The 18,749-nt window shown below is 39.5% G+C and overlaps 1 protein-coding gene and 1 long non-coding RNA gene across 4 annotated transcripts; one reads left to right on the top strand and one right to left on the bottom strand.

Moving 5' to 3' along the window:
* The first annotated feature begins 3,970 nt into the window (after positions 1-3,970).
* LOC103130640 (uncharacterized) lies at positions 3,971-9,890 on the top strand. Of its 3 annotated transcripts, XR_001660171.1 has the most exons (4): positions 3,971-5,042; positions 5,161-5,271; positions 5,995-7,752; positions 7,891-9,890. It is a non-coding gene; the product is annotated as an uncharacterized LOC103130640 (long non-coding RNA). The 3 variants fall into 3 exon arrangements; XR_001660170.1 differs by lacking the exon at positions 5,995-7,752 and having other exon boundaries at positions 3,971-5,021; XR_475243.2 differs by lacking the exon at positions 5,995-7,752.
* A 5,376-nt stretch (positions 9,891-15,266) lies between these two features.
* fam43a (family with sequence similarity 43 member A) lies at positions 15,267-17,544 on the bottom strand. Its single transcript, XM_007542086.2, has 2 exons — positions 17,416-17,544; positions 15,267-17,298 (listed from the first exon to the last, which is right to left on the bottom strand). Coding segments are annotated over exons 1-2 (1,062 nt in total). The 5' UTR covers positions 17,417-17,544; the 3' UTR covers positions 15,267-16,237.
* Between the last annotated feature and the right edge of the window lie 1,205 nt (positions 17,545-18,749).

Genomic DNA, 18,749 nt, shown 5'->3' with positions numbered 1-18,749 from the left:
ATGTAAGTGGTAGGACGCCATTTAGCTACTTTTTTCTGCTGAGCCACGTACAACAGTGAGTGATACTCCTAAGAAGTTAATTATCAGAGCACAAGTGGCCTAAATTTAAAAGTTCAAAGTTCAAATTGAACCGCTAACCCCATTGTTAAAGCTGCTGTATCAGCTAAACTTCAGCTGCTGATTTTTTTTAAAGTCTTAAATCTTTTGTAACCACATACTGCTGATTTTGGACAAAAACAGGTAGACTGTTGGTTCTCAATTAACATCTATTTTTTTAGATTTTTTTTATAAAATGAAAATATAAATATTTGGGTTACTGTAAGATATCCCAGTTCCGTTATTGAATTATTGAAAAACATTTTAATGAATGTCCCACAGAGTCCAACTAAACATCGTTTCTTCACTTTTACATTGCACAGTTTAACATCCCCTGAAATTATTAAGAAAATAGATCCAGAGCCGACTAGTTTAAAATCTACGCTCTGAACCATTTCCAGTTCTTGCATTTAGTAGAGTCGCCAGCTTATGAGAAATTCACTCCCCACTCTATAAGCTTTTCTTTTTCTGGTCTGATCCTGTTTTCCTTTTGACTTCTCTTCTTTTCAAGTTACAGAGGAATGTAAAAGTCCTCTGAAAGCTACAGGCAGCTTTGCATTCCAGCCTGTATGTCTGTGTCAACAGGTTAGACAGGCTGGTGGAGGCTCGTGACTTCTCCAGTGACAGATGGGAACTGGACCCAGAGCAATGACCCTTTGTCTCCACAACCTCTAAACCTCTGGTCAGCTCAGTCCAACACTATGAGTAACGCTTGCAAAGAAAAATGCCTTTCATTCTTCAGTCTTGGCTCAAAAAAAAAAAAACTTGCTGTGAGCTTTCACATATAAAACTGTCAATAATAAAACTGAGAAAAAGTAGGTAATAAATGAGATTAGGTTTGTATAATCTGTTAATGTTTTTTTTATCTAGTTGCTGTCAGGATGTGACTTCTTCTGGCACAGTAAGAGCAGCAATCAATAACAACCCCAGATTTGAAGGTAAGTGCTTTTCAGTTGGACATTTGGGAACTTTTAAGACTCTTATTTTGAAGAAAAAAGGAAGCAGTTGTTTAGTTCCCCTTCTGTGTTGACAATCGACTGAAAGCTTCTTGTTGTCTGACAACTCAGGTTACCAAAACATCCAATTTAATCACTCCAGCTTTAGCTAGCAAGGCTAAAGCTGGAATCTAATTCAAAAGATAAATTCATTTGACAGTTTCTTCTTAAATGTGTAAAAGGCACACAGTTCATCATTCATAGACCTGGAAAAGTTTAGTTTAAAGTAATATTGTTATTTTACCACCATGCATATTGTGACTAGGAGTGACAGTTTGGAGTACTGACTTGATTCTGATAGAGAAATCTGTGGAGAAAGTTAAAGATCAGGGTGATGCCAAGAAGGGCCTTCCAACTTCAAAGATTTGTGTTTGTCACCAAAAATAAATAATCAGGCTTGATTGCACCTGTCAATAAAAGGTAAATGCTATTTTTCTTTGGGATTTATTTGGTATTTTTAAACTTGTTTTATTGTCTTTTGAGAGGTGGTTTTCTAATTTCCTTTCAGAAACAAACTCTTTGGTTGATGGAAATTATTATTATTATTATTATTATTATTATTATGTATAATTATTAATCAACCAGGGATGTGAATGATTGTAGACTTGATTTTTTTTTTACAGTCTTAGTAGTAATAGACGCGGCTCTTGAGGCGCCCTGTTTTGATGACGGCGTCAGCTTGTCGGGTTGGCTGGCAACATCGGAGTTGAGAAGCACTGGAGCGCCCGCCACCACTTTTAAACTGCTTATGTGGCAGTATTTTGTTTATTCGGTAGAAAACTACAGACAGTATGAACAATCTGTATGAATGTTTTCATTGACATCATGAAAAATCCTAAATGCACGCCCATGGAGATAGTTACAATAACTTTTAAAGCAATATTAGGCTAACAGCTGATATTTTTCAGATTATTTTAACATTTATTGTTTTTTGTAAAATAGAAATAATCTGACTGACCAAAATGTATTGAGGGAGTTTTAAAAAGGTTTGGTGGTATGTAGAATGACACTGAATCAGAAGTTAAGATGCATGTGTTTTTCCCTGACATTACATCTCCAGCTGTTAACTAACTTGCTTTTTCTCATTTACTACACCTCGGAGGACCTTAGACTTTTTAAAAACTCTGAAACCTACTAAATTTGAAGCTCAGAAATACAGAGCAATAAGGCATTTAGCTTTGACCGCGACTTCCTATTTCAATTTGATGACAGCTATGCAAGACATTCACAAAATGTGGGAATCTGATGAGCAGTTTACGAACAAAAGAAAACAAACAGGAGTTGCTTTGACCTGCACATTAATCAAGCTGAGATTAACTTTTTGGAATCTATTGAAGGGTGTGTGTTTCTTCAAAACACATTTCAAACATGTTCAAGCGCATGAGGCAACTTCAGCGTGTCGATACATTCTGGAAATCCAGTCAGCAAGAGGCTGAACTCTTGATTAAGCAGGAAAGAAGGAGATCAGTGATTTTCCAGATTCACTCTGAAACAAGATCGCACAGACCGACACACAGAGCAACAGTCTCCTTCAATAACAGGAATCCTGACTGGGAGCATTCCTGTCACACAGTGTTAGCACCATTTGCTTATTAGAGCAAACAATGGTTTCTGTCAATTTCATTTTCATAAGCTGGATAATTATAGAGCTTATCCTCTGCATCCAGTCCAACATGTTGCTTTCCCACATCCAGAGTGATGCGTGAGACTTTATCAGAGGATCTGCCTGATTCTTTTAAACTCTGCTGCAGATGCTTTATGGGCTTTTAACACAAACTGTTTACTGCTGCAGTGACAGATGAATTAATGTAATGCAAACACAGAGGAGTTTGCGTGTTATTTTTCAAAGGCGTAAACGATGTGAAAAAAAAATCTCCCTGCTGAACCTTAAGCACCACTGGTGCCTCTGTTCACACGACGAACCACCCTTGCAGGTTTTGTTGCTGGGTTACAGCTGATAAGCCTCAGTTCAGTTCAGACCTGCTCTGGTTACTCGCTGCTGCACCAGAAAATCTTCCTTGCTGTGTCATTTTTACATGACTGCTGACTCTTTGTCATAATCTCAGTGACTCTAGCTAAAACAAAAACAGTGCACATGGTGCCTAAAATAAGTGTTGAACAAGTCAATTGTTTTTTTCACTTTAATTATTTCAAATGGAGTCATGGATATAAGATTGAACAGGTGCAACAACCCAACATATCTACACATGCAAAAAATTAAATAAAAGCAAATTCGAGTGTGAAGAGGAAAATAAAATTTGAAATGTGGAAGTGAAATTTAGAAAGTGTTCCTGATACTGCGTTCAAATCAATATATTGTTTAATATTAACTGATAGCCCATAAAAAAGTTTCTCATTACCAAAGAATGTTACAGATTGCACCTTCATAAAAACTCCCTCTGATGCAAAACTTTGCTATGGCAACGGTGGTAGCTGTAATATCCAGGCAAGTACCACTGGAAAAATAATAATCCAGAACTGAAAAGAATAAAATTTCACCGTAAACCAGCTGCAGGTAGGTGCTCCTCTCAAGAGTTTTGATGGAGAAGTTAAAAAAATAATCAAAAGTTAGTTTTCCCAGAGCCAAGAAGCACTTGCAGCTTCAGCAAGACCTTGGAAGTCAGATATAGTTTCTGCCGTGAAGATACTGAGCAACACATTCAACCACAATGGCCTTGTTCTCAACAAGGTTTTGTTGAAAGTTTTCGATATCGATCTCAGGAATGTAATGTACACCAATATCACAACGCAGCCGGAAACATGACCCTAAAGGTAAGTTTCATCTTGCTCCCAAAGATTCTTAAAAAAAACAAAAAAAAACTTAAACCTAAATCTGGAAAATAAATCACTAAATTGTAATAAAAATATATTTCTTAACATTTGAGTCAAGATTGGTGCAGAAGAGTTGAAACTGTTGTTTTGTTTTGTTTTGTTTACAGCTGCAGCTACATTGTGTTAGCTTGTTTTTGTCTGTGTCTGTGTTCAGAAGTATTTTTCCTATGTGAGACGAGGTTGTTTGTGTGTTGTCTGACATTGTGTGTCTGTGTTTGTGTGTTTCCAGGAGGAGCAAAGAGGGGGCAGCTTGCAACAGGAGGCCGTTGAATGAAATGAAGGAAACGGGAAGGAAATGACAAATGTTTGCTCCATGAGACTGCAAACTGCCGTTCTCTCTTCACCGTCCTGTGTGGAAACTTCAGCTCACAAATACATACTTACAGGCTCTGTTGTTGTCAACGTAAAAAAAAAATAAAAATAAATAAACAGCCTGAGGTAATGATTGAATGATACTAAGATTTTGATGTTAGGAAAAATAGACAGAAGAGATATGCAGAGAGGAAATGGAACTGAAAGAAGATTGAAATAAAAGAGAGACTGAGGAACAGGTCAGCAGATAAAGATAGAAGAAAGACGATACAGAAAATGATAAATGTGGTTTGTATTTTGTCACTAATAGTATGCTACATAACACGTCTTGAGTACAGTTTGTCTTTCACTCAGCAATCATTTAGTTACTCACAACCACATAAACACCCATCAAAGAGGCTTTCAAGTTCTGTTCTTGAAGACATATCTGAACACAACCGGTTAGGTGAAACAATCGGAGCACATTTAGCAGCTTAACTGAGGCCAAAGAAACAACATCTCCTCAAACCTCAGAGCAGGAAGCAAGTTCTTCGACTCTGATAACCCAGAGATCAGCAAAACCATACTGGCAGCAAAACAAAAACACAGCAGCTCTGGATCAGATACAGCCTTGGCATATTTGCTATTGTTTGCCTTAACGAGCCAGTAACACCTGATCAGCTGCGTTGGCGATTTAAATCACAGACAGGCTGGCCTGATTCAACAGGACTTCTCTTTGACAAAGCATGATTCATCCAAAAAAACGCAGCCGAAAAACAAGAAAGGAATGTCAAGGGAAGGTGAAAGGTCACTCAAAGAATGTCATCAGTATGGTTGTTATTGCAAACCCTTACATGGATGTGCATAGCTTTGTGTGTGTGTGTGTGTGTGTGTGAGCATGCAATCACTTGACAATGTTATTCTGATTGATTTTCTCACTCCTCAGACAGACAGAGTTTTCCTCATTCCTGCATAAGGGAAGATAAGCAGATGATCCCTCTGTCTGATTCAGGTGTAATGCTTCTCATGTGCCTATGATTGGCAGCACCTCATTCAGGTAATGTTTTAGTTTTGGGTGTGTCAGAAACAAGTTGTACAATTCCTGCAACAATCACAGTATGATTTGGAACAGAATGTTGGCTTCAAATTAAGCTTATAATTGGCTTTTATTTTTAATTATTCGACATCAAAGAAGAGTCACAGAGTCAGAGTCATGCGCAGGTTTGTAATTGGATTAATTACTGAACTTTGACTGGACCACTTTAACACATCAATGTGCTTTAATCGCTTGTAGCTCTGGCTGAGTATCTCGGCTCTGTCATCCTGTTGGGAGGGGATGTACTGCCTCCTGCCATTTCTAACAGGTCTTTTTCCAGCATTGCCCTGTATTTTCTACGCAACATATTTTTATATGTGCAACAGGGCTCATTGTCCAGGGTGCTCATTGCATGCTCTCAAAAAGAAAAACAGCTCCTTCTAAACATGTTTGTTGTTATACAACCAGACCAACCAGATAACTTACTGAATGTTGTTATTCAGAGAAAGCAAGAAAATTTGACTTGTTAATGACTTGGATGTTGTAGTCAAGATTCACTGTTTCTATGAACTGCATTTGATCCACTGGAGTTCAAAACCTTCAATATTTAGATTAGTTGAACCTGAACTGGTTGATCTTCTACACCTAGCAGAGATTCTTGATTCACAGTCTGAGATTTACAAACCTGTAACCTGTTGAAAACACAAAAATATCATTTTTAATGTTTTTTTTTTTTTTTTTTAGGACTCCTACAGCATGGAAACCACAGTGCATATGCTTTAAGCCTGGCCTGAATTAGTCTACACTGCTTCTTTAAGTTGTTTTTACACCTTACAGTAAAGATGGGTACAGTACATTCCAGTACTGTACCGAGTACAGTACTGGGTTTACAGTCCAGTAAACCCAGTACAATTGAGGAGTCAGTTTGTCTTGGGTTGCTACATTCTTCTGGTCCGAGTTTGCTTTCACAATACCAGCAGTGATAACCACATTTATTTACTCGCATTTAATTAACACTTCCTCCACAGATGATCAGGAGTCATTTCCCCCGACTGTCTTACTTCATGTGTGTTTGCTTTAGTTGTGCTTACCCATGATGCATTGTGTTGTAGTTCACCTCCTGCATTAGAATCTGCGTAAGAGGACCAAGTCCTATGTTTTAGGCAAATCAGATGTTGCTTATTTCAACCAAATGGAGCAGATTTTCCCAGCAAATGAAGCAGAACAGGGCTAAATCAATTTGTAGTCTTTGACTTTATATGTAAAAGAAAAAGTGGAGGAGTAGCAGGAGCTTTGCCAGGGTATCATTCATCTAAGAATCACAACTGTCTCCATAATGTTTTGTATGTTGACCAAAAATCTTAGTTTGGGCTTGTCTGACCACAGAAAATTAATTTATGCAAGTTTCTCCTATTTGGGACCAAAAAGTAGTTGAATATAAATCCCTTTTGGCGAACCATATAAGCAATAAAAAAAAATTGCAACACATTAGATTTTATATCATTTAAGTTTAAAGATTAGATCAAGTGGAATGAAAACTGAACATTTTTTTTTTCATTTGCAAAATGTACATTAAGTAAATCAGAGGCAATTCGATGCATTGGCATAGCATTTCTCCTTGGTAAATCCTGTCTCATACATCCAACTGGTTTATATGAGTAATAGAAACTTTGCACCCTCAGTTAATAAATAAGCAAAGTCCGTCTGTATCATTAAAACTTGCTGCTCTAAGCACAAGATGTAAGGTAGTTCTTTTCAGGGGAAAAAAGTCCTGGTAAGTAGGAAGTGAGCAGATTTTATGCTCTTAGGATCAGCAGCGTGGAACAAAATTAATCTCTTTGTGGATGGAAAAACAAATTGAAAAAATAAGAATCCTGGAGGAAAGACAAATATCTCTGAGAATGTATGGAAACTGCTGCATAAATCAGCTACAATAAAGCCTGTGTTCAGCACCATTAAACACCCATTAAATCATGCACTGCCACTTTAAGGCTTACCTCCAGGTAAGGTAGCAGGTAATGTGGGGATAGCAGTCAAGACCAATGTGTACTTGGTTAACTATGTGTGTCTCTTCAAACCTGATGATATGTTAACTCCACGGAGGTAATGTAGCGTGTGGGGGTTGGGCGGTCACGGTGAGATTACCGTCTGGACGTGGAAGTCCAGCAAGGTTGCTCTGTTGTCTGCTGCGGCTCATGGTCTGTGTCTTAAGAGGCTTTAACAGGCTTGGAAGGGATGAGCTGCCATCTGGCTAAATCCTGAACAGCCAGTCACATATGGTTGAAATATGTTGACATCGCTTATGCGGTCTGATGCCTCCTGAAGCTCTTTCATCTGTCGTGTATATGAAGATGACTTCTCTTTTTTTATAGTATCCATACCTGTCAAAAACCTGCACCCAATCTGCCACTCATTCAATGAGTCAATCATCTGTTTTCCTTTTCTACCCTCAAACAAGATCACGCTGTTTCATCTGATTTGAGCTTAGAATCAACACTGCATGTAGGCATCCTGAACTTTGTTCCTTATATCTGCAGCAAAGTTTCACACTGGTTTTATTTTTATTGTGCCGTTATTTCGACAAAGCAACAGAGCAGAAATGTCTCTACAGTTTCTGCTTTGTTTTGTTTACATTTTCAGGGAGACGGATAGTTTAAACTGACATCCAGCAGCAGAGATAAACGATGCTAAAGGCTGAAGATACTGGAAACATGGAGAATGGACCAGAGAGGAGCAGTAGCAATTGCCTGACAAGAACATGACTCCAAACTGACACTGCAGTCTCTTTTAAGGAGGTTAGTTCACTTTTTTGACATCATAGGAAGAAGCTTTGTGAACTCTTAGGATTTGTAAAACCAATCATATTTGTCAGTATTCTAAGTTATTCCACAAATAAAAGTGTAAAAATTGTTGCCAAAGATTCTATTTTGAAGACAGAAACCCGGAACTGAGCTTGAATAGGTAAAGTGGTTTCCTGATGGGACGACAACAAAGGACTAAACACAAGAACTTCTAGAAACGTAGGTAGAGACAAGAAGTGCCTCTAATTATTAGTCAATCTAAACAATCTGCCATCTGCCTCAGGGAACTGCTCCTCTTTAAGCTCCTCCTCCTGATGAACCTTAACAACTCCAGCTGCAATTGCTTGTCACATCATGTAATGAGAAGAAGAGACACACAAATACCAATCTGCATACAACCCTTTGGACATAACAACCATATTGCCTTGCATAAAATCGATTGTTCTTCTCAGCATGATGCTGCTCTGCCTCAGAATACACTTAGTGTGTTCAGAGTGACATGCAGTGTTAGTTTTCTGATAAGCACAGTAGTTTTCATTTGTACTGAAAAGCAAAATTTTGATTTTACTTTCCAAGATCACCTTTTTCTGTCTTCCTCTGCTGGGTCAACGACATGCCCAGTTTGGGAAACTGCAACCAGGATTTGTTATATCTAATAGTACGTGGACAGCCATGTCTTGGTAGGTCTGCAGTTGTAGTCATACTCCGTTTTCAGATGATGGATTTAAGATGCGACAGGTTAAGATATGTTTTGTACACATCTATCGATCCGTTCCTCTGGCCTGCCTGTGTTCATCCCTATTCATTTCAACCACAGTTTAAGGACAATGCTTGTGAAGTACATGAATGCATCAAGAAATTCATTTCTATACCCAATATTAAAGCTGTATAGATTAAGAAAAATATGTTCAGATGTAATTTGATGATTTTATAAGTTAAATGTTGTGAAGATCCACCAAAAGGTCTTGCTCAGGTCTCTGCAAATGTTAGCTGGATCCCGGTGTCACACAGGGGATTGATCAATACATAAAGGTTGGGCTGTAACACTTTTTTTCTTTTTGTTACGGGTCACAAATCCAATGGAAAATTCAAGCTGGATTTGCCTAATCAATGAGTACTAGCTGCTACTACTGGTTCATCCCCTCTTCAATTAAAGGCCTTTCCAAGTTGACTTCAGCCCTCTGCTTGGACCGTCAGGATTGGGGCTCACTTTATGATTTTCTCTCGCTCTTCTGTTATTATTCTGTTTCCTCTGTGTGAACGGAAAGACCAAAATAACTCTGTTGAAATCTACGGCTCTCCAGGGGCAAAGCTTTTGTGTCAGAGCAAGTAAAAAAAACAAGAGCAGAGCCAGCTGAATGGGACACTACAGTTTCAAGGCCTCATGTGGCTCGGTCCATGGATACAGACACGGCTCATTAAATGGTCAGGCTGTGTGGAGTCCCACTGAGAAGTGTCATATGAGACAATGAGCTGTGTTTTACAGATGAAACTGGGAGCTGCAGTCTGGCCTGAAGTTTAATGGCGGATTCACAGATGAAATGGTTCTGCAAAAAGTGTGTGGGATGTGAGGATGGAGAGATTAACTGGGAAATCAATGGATGTGCTATAACATTTTTGCATTCTTGCCATCTGATGGTTCATCCTAAAAGAACGTCTGAAATGCATTAATATGAGATAAGAAGGTCACCTTATGATCTGGCTTAACAAAGAATCCAGTTGCAAGTGTAGGATTTATTACCATTTGTGAGGAGCAGTATGTTTTAGGTAAAATAACTGTAAATAAACCCTCACATCTTTATGCATACAATAAATGCACATTTCAAAGCCAAATCACCAGTCCTACAGTTGAAGTTGGTTTATTTTTGTGAATTAATAGTTTTTGTTTTATGGTCGTGTGTTTTATGGTAATGTTTTCAACATTTTATTACTTATTTGCACACAGGCATCTACTGACACAGTTGATGAGATATAATTATGCTGTTTTCCGCAAGGAGGAAAACATTCCTGCATGTCCAGATTAGCACCTGTTCAAACCATTAAGGTGTTGCTGGTGGAGTTGTCTTAAATAAAAGTTCTGTTGACTCCCACATGTTATTCCTACTTTTTAATATTAGGATGTCATGATCAATCAACCAAAAATCGGAATAGGGTAATTTTCCCCTGATTGGCTTGGAAGTCATCAGGTTAATTTCTGAGCAATCAGATTACTAAATGCATCAAAACAAAGAACTTCCACAATTTTCAGTTTATAAAGAAGTTGATCAACAACATGTACTTTAATTCAGTTTTAACAACAAATAAAGGTTTGGAAGAAATAGTTTGATGTATAAATGAAGATACTTGGATACTGGCACATCTAAGAAGTAATCTATCAAAGAAGCTGAAGCTAATTTTTTTCTCTGCTATGAGTTCCAAGAAAAAGAAAACAATATCAGGTAAATTTGGAATTAGCATGTCGGACCACGGTGAAAACAGATAATTGGTGTCAGCCAGAAAAGGCTGACAGGCCTCACAGTTTAATTTCAGCTTACCCTGTGACACTTATTACCGTTTCATAACCAGGCGTTAAAAATTCTCCCTTTTTTGCTTCCATTTCATACCTGTCCGTCTAAAACCATAAGGCTATTTTTTATTGTTCAATACTTTCTTCAGTTATGGAGTAAGTCATACAGCAAACAGATCTCACATATAATTGAACTTAATTGCACTCTGTTTCCATTCATCTAACTTATTCTGATTGTAGTGCTGATCAGATAAATCTTAGAAAATATGATTTTCTAAATCTTAAAAAATCATATTTTCTTAACATGGGAAAATCACATTTTCCCATGTTGGCTAACATGGGAGCTAACATGTTAGCTCCCATGTTAGCTAAGATGAGAGCTAACATGTTAGCTCCAAGCAACCTCCTGCTGGAATATTTTAGTTTTTGGAGTCACATAACCACACATCTACTACTGTGAACTAAAAGTAGACAATAAAAAATTACACTAACTTGATTTTTGTTTGAAGCCGATTATGAAACGTTCCCTTGATGAGTACGAATTGACGCACACTTGTTATAAGACACCCTGCTTTGGATGGCTCCCGTCATACTTAAAAAAAACTACAACACCTGCAACAGCAGGTACGTGCATATTCTTAATCATAGCGCTGATTTTTTGTTTTTGAGTCAAATTCAAATTATAGTGCTTTTTTTTTTTTTTGCATTAATCTGGACAGTTCTTTAGGTTTCATGAACTTTCATATTTACACATGCCCAACATGCTGAGGACAGCTGCCACATTCAACCTTACTCGGAATTTCGCTTCCTGTTTGTCCTTTTTATTCCCTCGGCTGTCATTCTGGTACTGTCACGGATTGACTAACACACCCACACTGTGACATGTTTTTCTCATGAAGGCCACGGTGGAGCACATCTTCCACACGAAGTTCATTCCCACATTGGCTACAGTGTGCTGCACCTAATGGTATGGTTACACTAAAAATCACCTTCAGCAGCGGTTTCCATCATGGAGGATTGTGATGATTACAAACTTTTGAACCACAAATTGCAGAGTTGTGCATCCAAATCCTCTTCATCTGCATTTATTTCTGAGGTAAATTCTATAAACAGTATCTAATTATGAATCTACAAACCAAGGGCATGCTGGGACATGTTGCTCTGTGCAAGGCTTACATGAGATGCATCTATCTCTTTCCATCACCAAGGAAAGGTCACCACACCTCCATGCTGTGACTCAACCTCTCTGACGTCTCTCGCGCTTCGGGTGAAATCGGAGCTGGGAACACTCACTGACAGCCCTTGTGCCTTCCCAGGTCCTCTCATGTATTATGGACAACAAGATTTAATGGTTTAAAATTAAACTGTGTGGCTCTCTGGCAGTAATGCTGATGTAGAACAGTGATCGCCTGTGGCTTTGTTCAGTGAGCGGTTAATTAGAAAGCTCGACTCTTGTGCCTCTGTCAGGTCAGAGTCTGACTGTCAGGCCTATTTACTGTTTGTCAGTGGGAAAACCGAGTGTACTTGCACTGTATTCAGAGCCACTTCCTCTGAAAATTATAGTTTTGTTACCTTTGATAAATGGTTTCCATGTGTTGACACAGCAGACAGCAGGAACGCAGATATAACCGTAAATATGACCTCTGTAGTGTGAACGTTTATCTTTATGCACATCCCCTTTCTTCTTTCTTTTTTATGAGCATGGTGGTGTTGATTTCTACGAGATAGCTATAACACACAGCAGGTCTATTTTTTAAAGAATATTGCCGCATTCAAGATTCAACATAAGTCCATCCTCGTTTTGAGGAATGGATGTAATAAGAGTTCAAAATTTAATTGAGATTTTATATGGAAGACACAAAGTAGAACATATTTATGAGGTTGAGGAAAATATGCTGCTCAAATTCATATGAAAAAAAAAAAATAACAGACCTGATGGAGGCACCTTCAGGCCGTGGTGAAGTTTTTTTTCAGCAGACAGTGGAAACCATGTCAGAGTTGAAACAAAGATGGATGGACTGGACTGGACTGGGTGATCCTGGGAGAAAAACTACTAGGGTTTTCAAATCGCTTGAGGATGATGCAGAGGTTCACCTTCTATCAGTACAACAGCCTTAAACATACAGCCAGAGTTGGAATGGTTTAGATTATAGCATACCCATGTATTAGAATGGCCCAGCCAAAGTTTCAGCCTAAATCCAGGTCAGAGTCTGTGGTAAACGTTGAAAATGACTGAATGGATTGTTATTTATTTTTAAAAAAAATAAATAAAAAAATCAACCATAATAAACTATTCACTGAGTTGTGTTGGTCTATCATATAAAATCCCAAGAAAATTCATTGTTATAACATTACAAAATGTGACAAAGTTCAAAACATGGCATTATTTTTGCAGGATAAAATAAAGTTAAACTGTATATTTGAACAAACTATTTCCTTGAGTCTTAGGAACTCTTTACCTAAGGCTCACCCAATAGGCTGAGTACACGCCTGAGTGTTTGTTTTGTCTCAAACTGGATGTGAAAAGTTAAAGTCAAAAGCTCTATTTAGTCAATCCCCTCTTATCAGCAGGGAAACTTTGCTTCACCTTGAGGGCCTGAAATGTGTTGTGCAAACACTTTGAGACATTTACTTGTGTGAATGGGCTGGCTGCACGAGTGGCTGATAGCCAGTTAACCCCTGACGCTGCAGAGACGGGACCCAGCAAATCCTTTGTAAGAATGTAGGTCAGGAGAAAAATGGACCTATAAAAGCAACAAGCGGCTGTAAGAGGCATGAACAGCACACACGGGGCCACTGGCTCTGGCTTTCTTTTCTCTCTCTGCTAATCACATTAAAATGGGCTTGTGCTGATGATGTCATACAGTTGCTGTGGTTTGAGGTTTTGGGAACTTCAAGAAGCTGCAGCTGGTGTAGACAAGAAAATGCACCGCAGGAGGAAGAGAAAATAAGTGTGGGTTTCTGTGCTCAACACGCTGAAACAAACCCACGTTCTTTTCAGAGTGTTGTTGATTTCAATGGCGTCCGGTGGAACCATTTTAGCCAGTCGATGCACATGATCATAGCTGTCTACTTTAACTAACAGGCCATTAAGGGAATTTATCAAAAAAGCAGCCAAGAGGGCCGTGGTAACTCTGGAGGAACTGCACAGGCCCGCAGTTTGAGTTAGCTATTACTCATACAATCCACAAATCAGGGCTTTATGGAGACTGACAAGAAGAAACATGTTGGTAGCAATATCACTAGTGGGAACCACTTGTTTTCCGCAAGAACAGGGAAGTGGTTCAGAGTTTTTGGGAAGAGGGATGCAGCTAAATAGGGGGCACTGGCAGAAGAACGCTTTAGAAGCAGCAAAAGGCTTGAGACTGGGATGGAGGTTCACCCTCCAGTAGGTCAACTACCCTAAACAGAAAGCTGTGGCTACAGTGGTATGGTTTAGATCGTCTCTGGCATCATGCTAGTGTGTATGTTTTGAGGCAGTAAAGGGGATGGTTCCCAGTTCCAATAGCAGTCCTTTCCAGGGATAATCAGGCAGGTCCATGTGAAGGTCTACATTTAATCATGAATCTGTGGTAAGATTTGAAAACTAATGCCTGTTTGCATATGCCAGAAGGAATGAGGAAGGAATAAAAATAAATATTCCCCAAAAGATTTTAGGTGGTATTTTCAGCAAAAGGAGGTTCCACAAAGTATTGACTCAGGGAGTCTGAATACAGATGAAACAGTTGTGTCACAATTCTGCGAATCACTTCTTCCCCCTTTCACTTAGTTATAAAACAGTTTGTGTTGATCTATCTCATAAAACCCATAATAAAATAAATGGAAGTGGCTGATTCTACTGTGACAAACAATGAAAAGGCACAAGGGGTGTGAATACAGAAATGTTGCCACTGAGTCTGGTAATAAAAGCTGTCATGTCTGTCATTGACAGAGTTGCAACGCTAATGTGAACAGAGCATCAGCAGATAAAGATTAAGTCTGAAGAACTACGGAACGCCTGTTTCCGTTTGGTGTTCACTGTGAAAGGGAAGTGACGGCTCGTCCACATTTAGAGCTGCAGCAGAAGTCGCAGAGTCACGCCCTCCTCTGACCAAAGGACTCATGAGGTGGCGTTAGATGCGAATCTGTGGTTACATCACACATCAACGCAATGTTGTGACATCCCATAAAGGGAACTGAACTCATATTTTATGGTCGGCATTTCCATTTTCAGTGGTGATTTTTTTTTGTGTAGTCATAGCAACAGACGACACATCAACAACCGCGCAGACTTTCGATTGAAGGCTGAATTATTCAATGCGATCCGCCTCGCAGGATGTGGGTTTAAACTGCTAAAGACGACCTGGGATGTCACACCTGGTTTGATATTAGCAGATCCTTGTGATGCTCTGGCAATCTGAGCTTGTGCTGACGTCGCTGTGTGGCCTGGTTGCTCTGAGGCTGGTTGAATGACTGGACGGTCATTAAGCCAGAAGCTTAGCTAAATGTTATCCATCCTCCTCCCTGGATGGCATTTGCCTAGATATGATAAAGATTTATTGAAGCCTTTTAACTGGACTGCACATTTGCAATCCTGACAAATACCAGGGAGAAATGACATTTTGCTCTTTAGAGAATTATTCCTCAGAGGAAACCTGATCTCAAAGCTCTTGCAGGTCCTCGTTCATATTTATACAAATATGAAAAAAAAAACAGAAAGGATGCAACAGGTTTATGTTTTCTTTTTTATTGAGAATTCCATGAGGTTCACATATCAAACCACATTTCATATATTTTTTTAAAAAATACAATTTTTTAATAGCTAAAACATAATTTACAACTTAGTACATAAATGTTTCTTTCCTCTTTTGCACAGCAAAGATATGACATTTATGTCAGAGACAACATACCGGCACACATTATGTACATGTACAACAGTGCAAAAATAAAGCAGGATGTCACAGAAGCGCCCTGACAGGAAAACGAGGGGGGAGGGGGGGGGGACTTATTCAGACCCACAGTAGCACTGAAAATGGAAAAAACTGGAATGCAGAATTTTTGGATCACAATGTTTCAAGTGAGAAATAAACCTTAAGTGAACAAAAGCCCGCTGCAACAAGAAATCCTCTAAAACAAAAGAGGATGATTTAGTGCAGATGCCTTCAGACACACTAGGGGTCATCTCTCGGGTGTGCATGCATTTTCCCACTGTTTCTGTGTTCATAACATCTTAAAGTGTCACTCAGTAGCTTGATTTGGAGTTTGTGTGTGGCAGTAGTTCCAAAACCTACAGCGAGCTTCTCTCCTTTGGTTGTAGAGGCACATATCAGACAAAAGCTCCCCAACAAAGAGCACAAATGCTTAGAGATGCACCAATCCATCCTTTGATTGGAATCATAAATTGTATGCAGGCAAACAGCAGCTTAAAACCATAAACTCCCACTCCCTATGAAGTCATCGAACAACATCAGACTTTAATGAACATGAGTGAGAGAGTAACATAATAATGCCAATAATTTGTTAACTTCCATTATTATCTGTTAGAACCTGCAGCAACTTTTTTTTTATTCCTCAGAAAAATCTGAACTGGTCGAAACTGAAATCTGGTAGAGGCTTGATTGGTGCATCTCTACAAATGTTGCTCAAGGAGAAAATGTGGCTCAGAAAAACAAAGCCACAGAGAGGCACAGACAATAGTCATTCAGGCTACTTCCAGCACCTTGACCTCCCCCAGCCCGTTGCTGAGCGGGGTGAACTCCTGGTTGCTTTCTATAGAGGACTCGCTCCCTGTGCTCTCCCCAGAGAGAAGTCTGGTGACCCTGAGGTCAGCCTTTAGAGTCTGCACGTCGTTCCCTATGCTCATCTCCCCCAAGTCATTAATGATCTGAGTTAACTCGTGTTTTTCGTTGACACAGTCCGAGTCTAAAATGTCTTCACACTCGAAGTGCATCGCTTTCTCCTCCTCTTCCTCTCCCACCAGATCCTCGGTGATGGAGCCCAGCTTGGGCGCACTCCGGCTGCGCTCCACCGGGGGCTTGTAGTAACACTGTCCGTTGAGCAGCTTCCTGAGCGGGACCAGGGGGATGGTCTGGTCCCCGACGAGCTGCTGCTGCTGGTGCCGGGCGTCATCCCTTCGCTTCAGTCTCTTGAACTCCGCCAGGGCCGTGGCGGAGGTCTGGTACAGCAGCAGTGCCATGGCCTTCGCTTTCTCTGGCTTGGACACCAGCACGGCGTGGCAGCGCAGCATCACCGCTTTGTGCTTCATCTCGTGCCTGTAAATCCACGCGAAGATCTTGGGGAGCCGCGGGTCCGCCACGCAGTAGGTGATGCGGTGCAGCAGGTACAGATGTCCCGGCCTCTTGGCTTTATCGTCCACATGCACCATCCGGATTCCCTGCGAGCTGACGGTCAGCCGCATCTTGGTGCCGTTCTTGCCCATCTCGCTCTTGCCCCAGATCTTGCTCACCGCCATGTCCGTGCAGCCGTCCCCCTTCGACTGGATGGTGGTGGCGTTGCCCAGATACAGCACCGTGTACGTGGGGTCCTCGCTGGTGATCTTCACCTTTTTCCGCTTGGACTTGAACATGCTGCCCACCCGGTTGAGAGCGCTCTCGGGGCAGGACTTGGCGAAGGAGGTGAGCGCGGAGTAGTTGAGGCTCACCGCATAGCCCTTCTGCTTGGACTGCTTGTCTTCCTCGATCAGATCGAACTTGTTCTTCTTCCACGGCAGCATTTTACCGCTGTTCCCGTTCAACAGCAACACTGGGGGAGAAAGAAAAAATAAACTTGAAGTTACTACTAAAATCCTAGAAGCGTTTGGGGAGCCTGTCAGGGCATGGATGAGCCACTCTGGGAGTGCTGGGCGCAAGGACAACGTACTTTATCTGACCATCACCCGAAGAGCCTCTGTCCATTATCTGCGCAACGCTGCAAATGCTCACTGCAGAGGATATATGCTGTGCAGAGAGCAGATTCACCTGTTATATACAGGGACAGACCATTACAGCATGAGCGTAGGGGGGGACTGGACCATTTGTAATGATGCTCATTCCCACTGCGTCTGTATAATTTGTATAAAAACTGAGAATCTAAAAATTCTTGACAAGAATATGCAGACCATAGTTCAACAAATCTTTACACTGGGGTAGAAAGAAAATACGATTTTGCCCTTTTACATTCTGCTTAAATCACTTAGGATTCATTTAGTTTTGATCATTGTGAATACAGAAAATACAGTTTCTAGAAAAAAAAATTAACATTACATTAAAGGATTATAAGTAGTTTTACTTCAATTTTGTTGAAGTGAAAGTAAAAATGAAATTCGTTAAAAAACATAATTCAAAGATGACTCCAGAGTCAAAAGGTTAGTACTGAGGAACTTCATAACATCTGATTTATTTATTTAAAAGTATATCAGAGGTGACTATGTGTAAATTTTACTATTTTATAGAATACAATACAAAATCTGTAAAGATAAGTCACTTTTTTTTCAAAATAATCAATTCAGACATGAGAAAAACTCATAAAGTCATTGAAAATTTAGATATTTTACCTGGAATGTTGTGCAATTAATTTTTTCTCAGACTGAATGAAGTTTTCAATAACTTTAAGTCATGATTTTAAAAAATGGCAAAAACAAATGTATCAAATGTATCACTGTGTGTATAATGAACATTGTTTCACTTGTTGAATTTTACGCTGGAAATAAATTATGTCTTTGATTATCTTCTCATTTATTCTATTCAGAAAGGTGAAATGTGACAAGCAATGACAAAACCTGATTTTGGTAACATGTCAATAATTCTATTTTCATACGTATTGTGCAATATTCAAATATTTAACATAAAAACATAATGATAAAACTTAATGTAGTTTTATGAAGAAAATGTTTACGTTTGTGGTTGAAGCTAAGCATTAACTTCCCTAATTTTATGCTACAAAGTAAATGTTCTGTCAATAACATACAGCACATCTGCAGACCCAGACCCCTTTTGTCCTAAATGAAAATATACTTTTAAGACTTGAAGGTATATTTTACGGGGCGTGCCTTAAGGACTAAGTAGGAAAAAATATGAACAATAAATTAAAGAAAACCAATTGCTCTTTTTAAGTACCAGCTAATCAAGTACATTATGAAAACAAGTCTCGACAAAGAGGCCTACTGCGCTGGTTTATGCTTCCATCTAGTGGTTCTACCTTGAGCAGTGTTTGCT

The sequence above is a fragment of the Poecilia formosa genome, unplaced genomic scaffold (genome assembly GCF_000485575.1).
Source record: "Poecilia formosa unplaced genomic scaffold, Poecilia_formosa-5.1.2 Scaffold10, whole genome shotgun sequence".
In the NCBI taxonomy this organism is placed as follows: Eukaryota; Metazoa; Chordata; class Actinopteri; order Cyprinodontiformes; family Poeciliidae; genus Poecilia; species Poecilia formosa.
The sequence above is the reverse complement of the archived record's forward strand: the minus strand, read 5'-3'. Positions and strand labels throughout refer to the sequence as shown.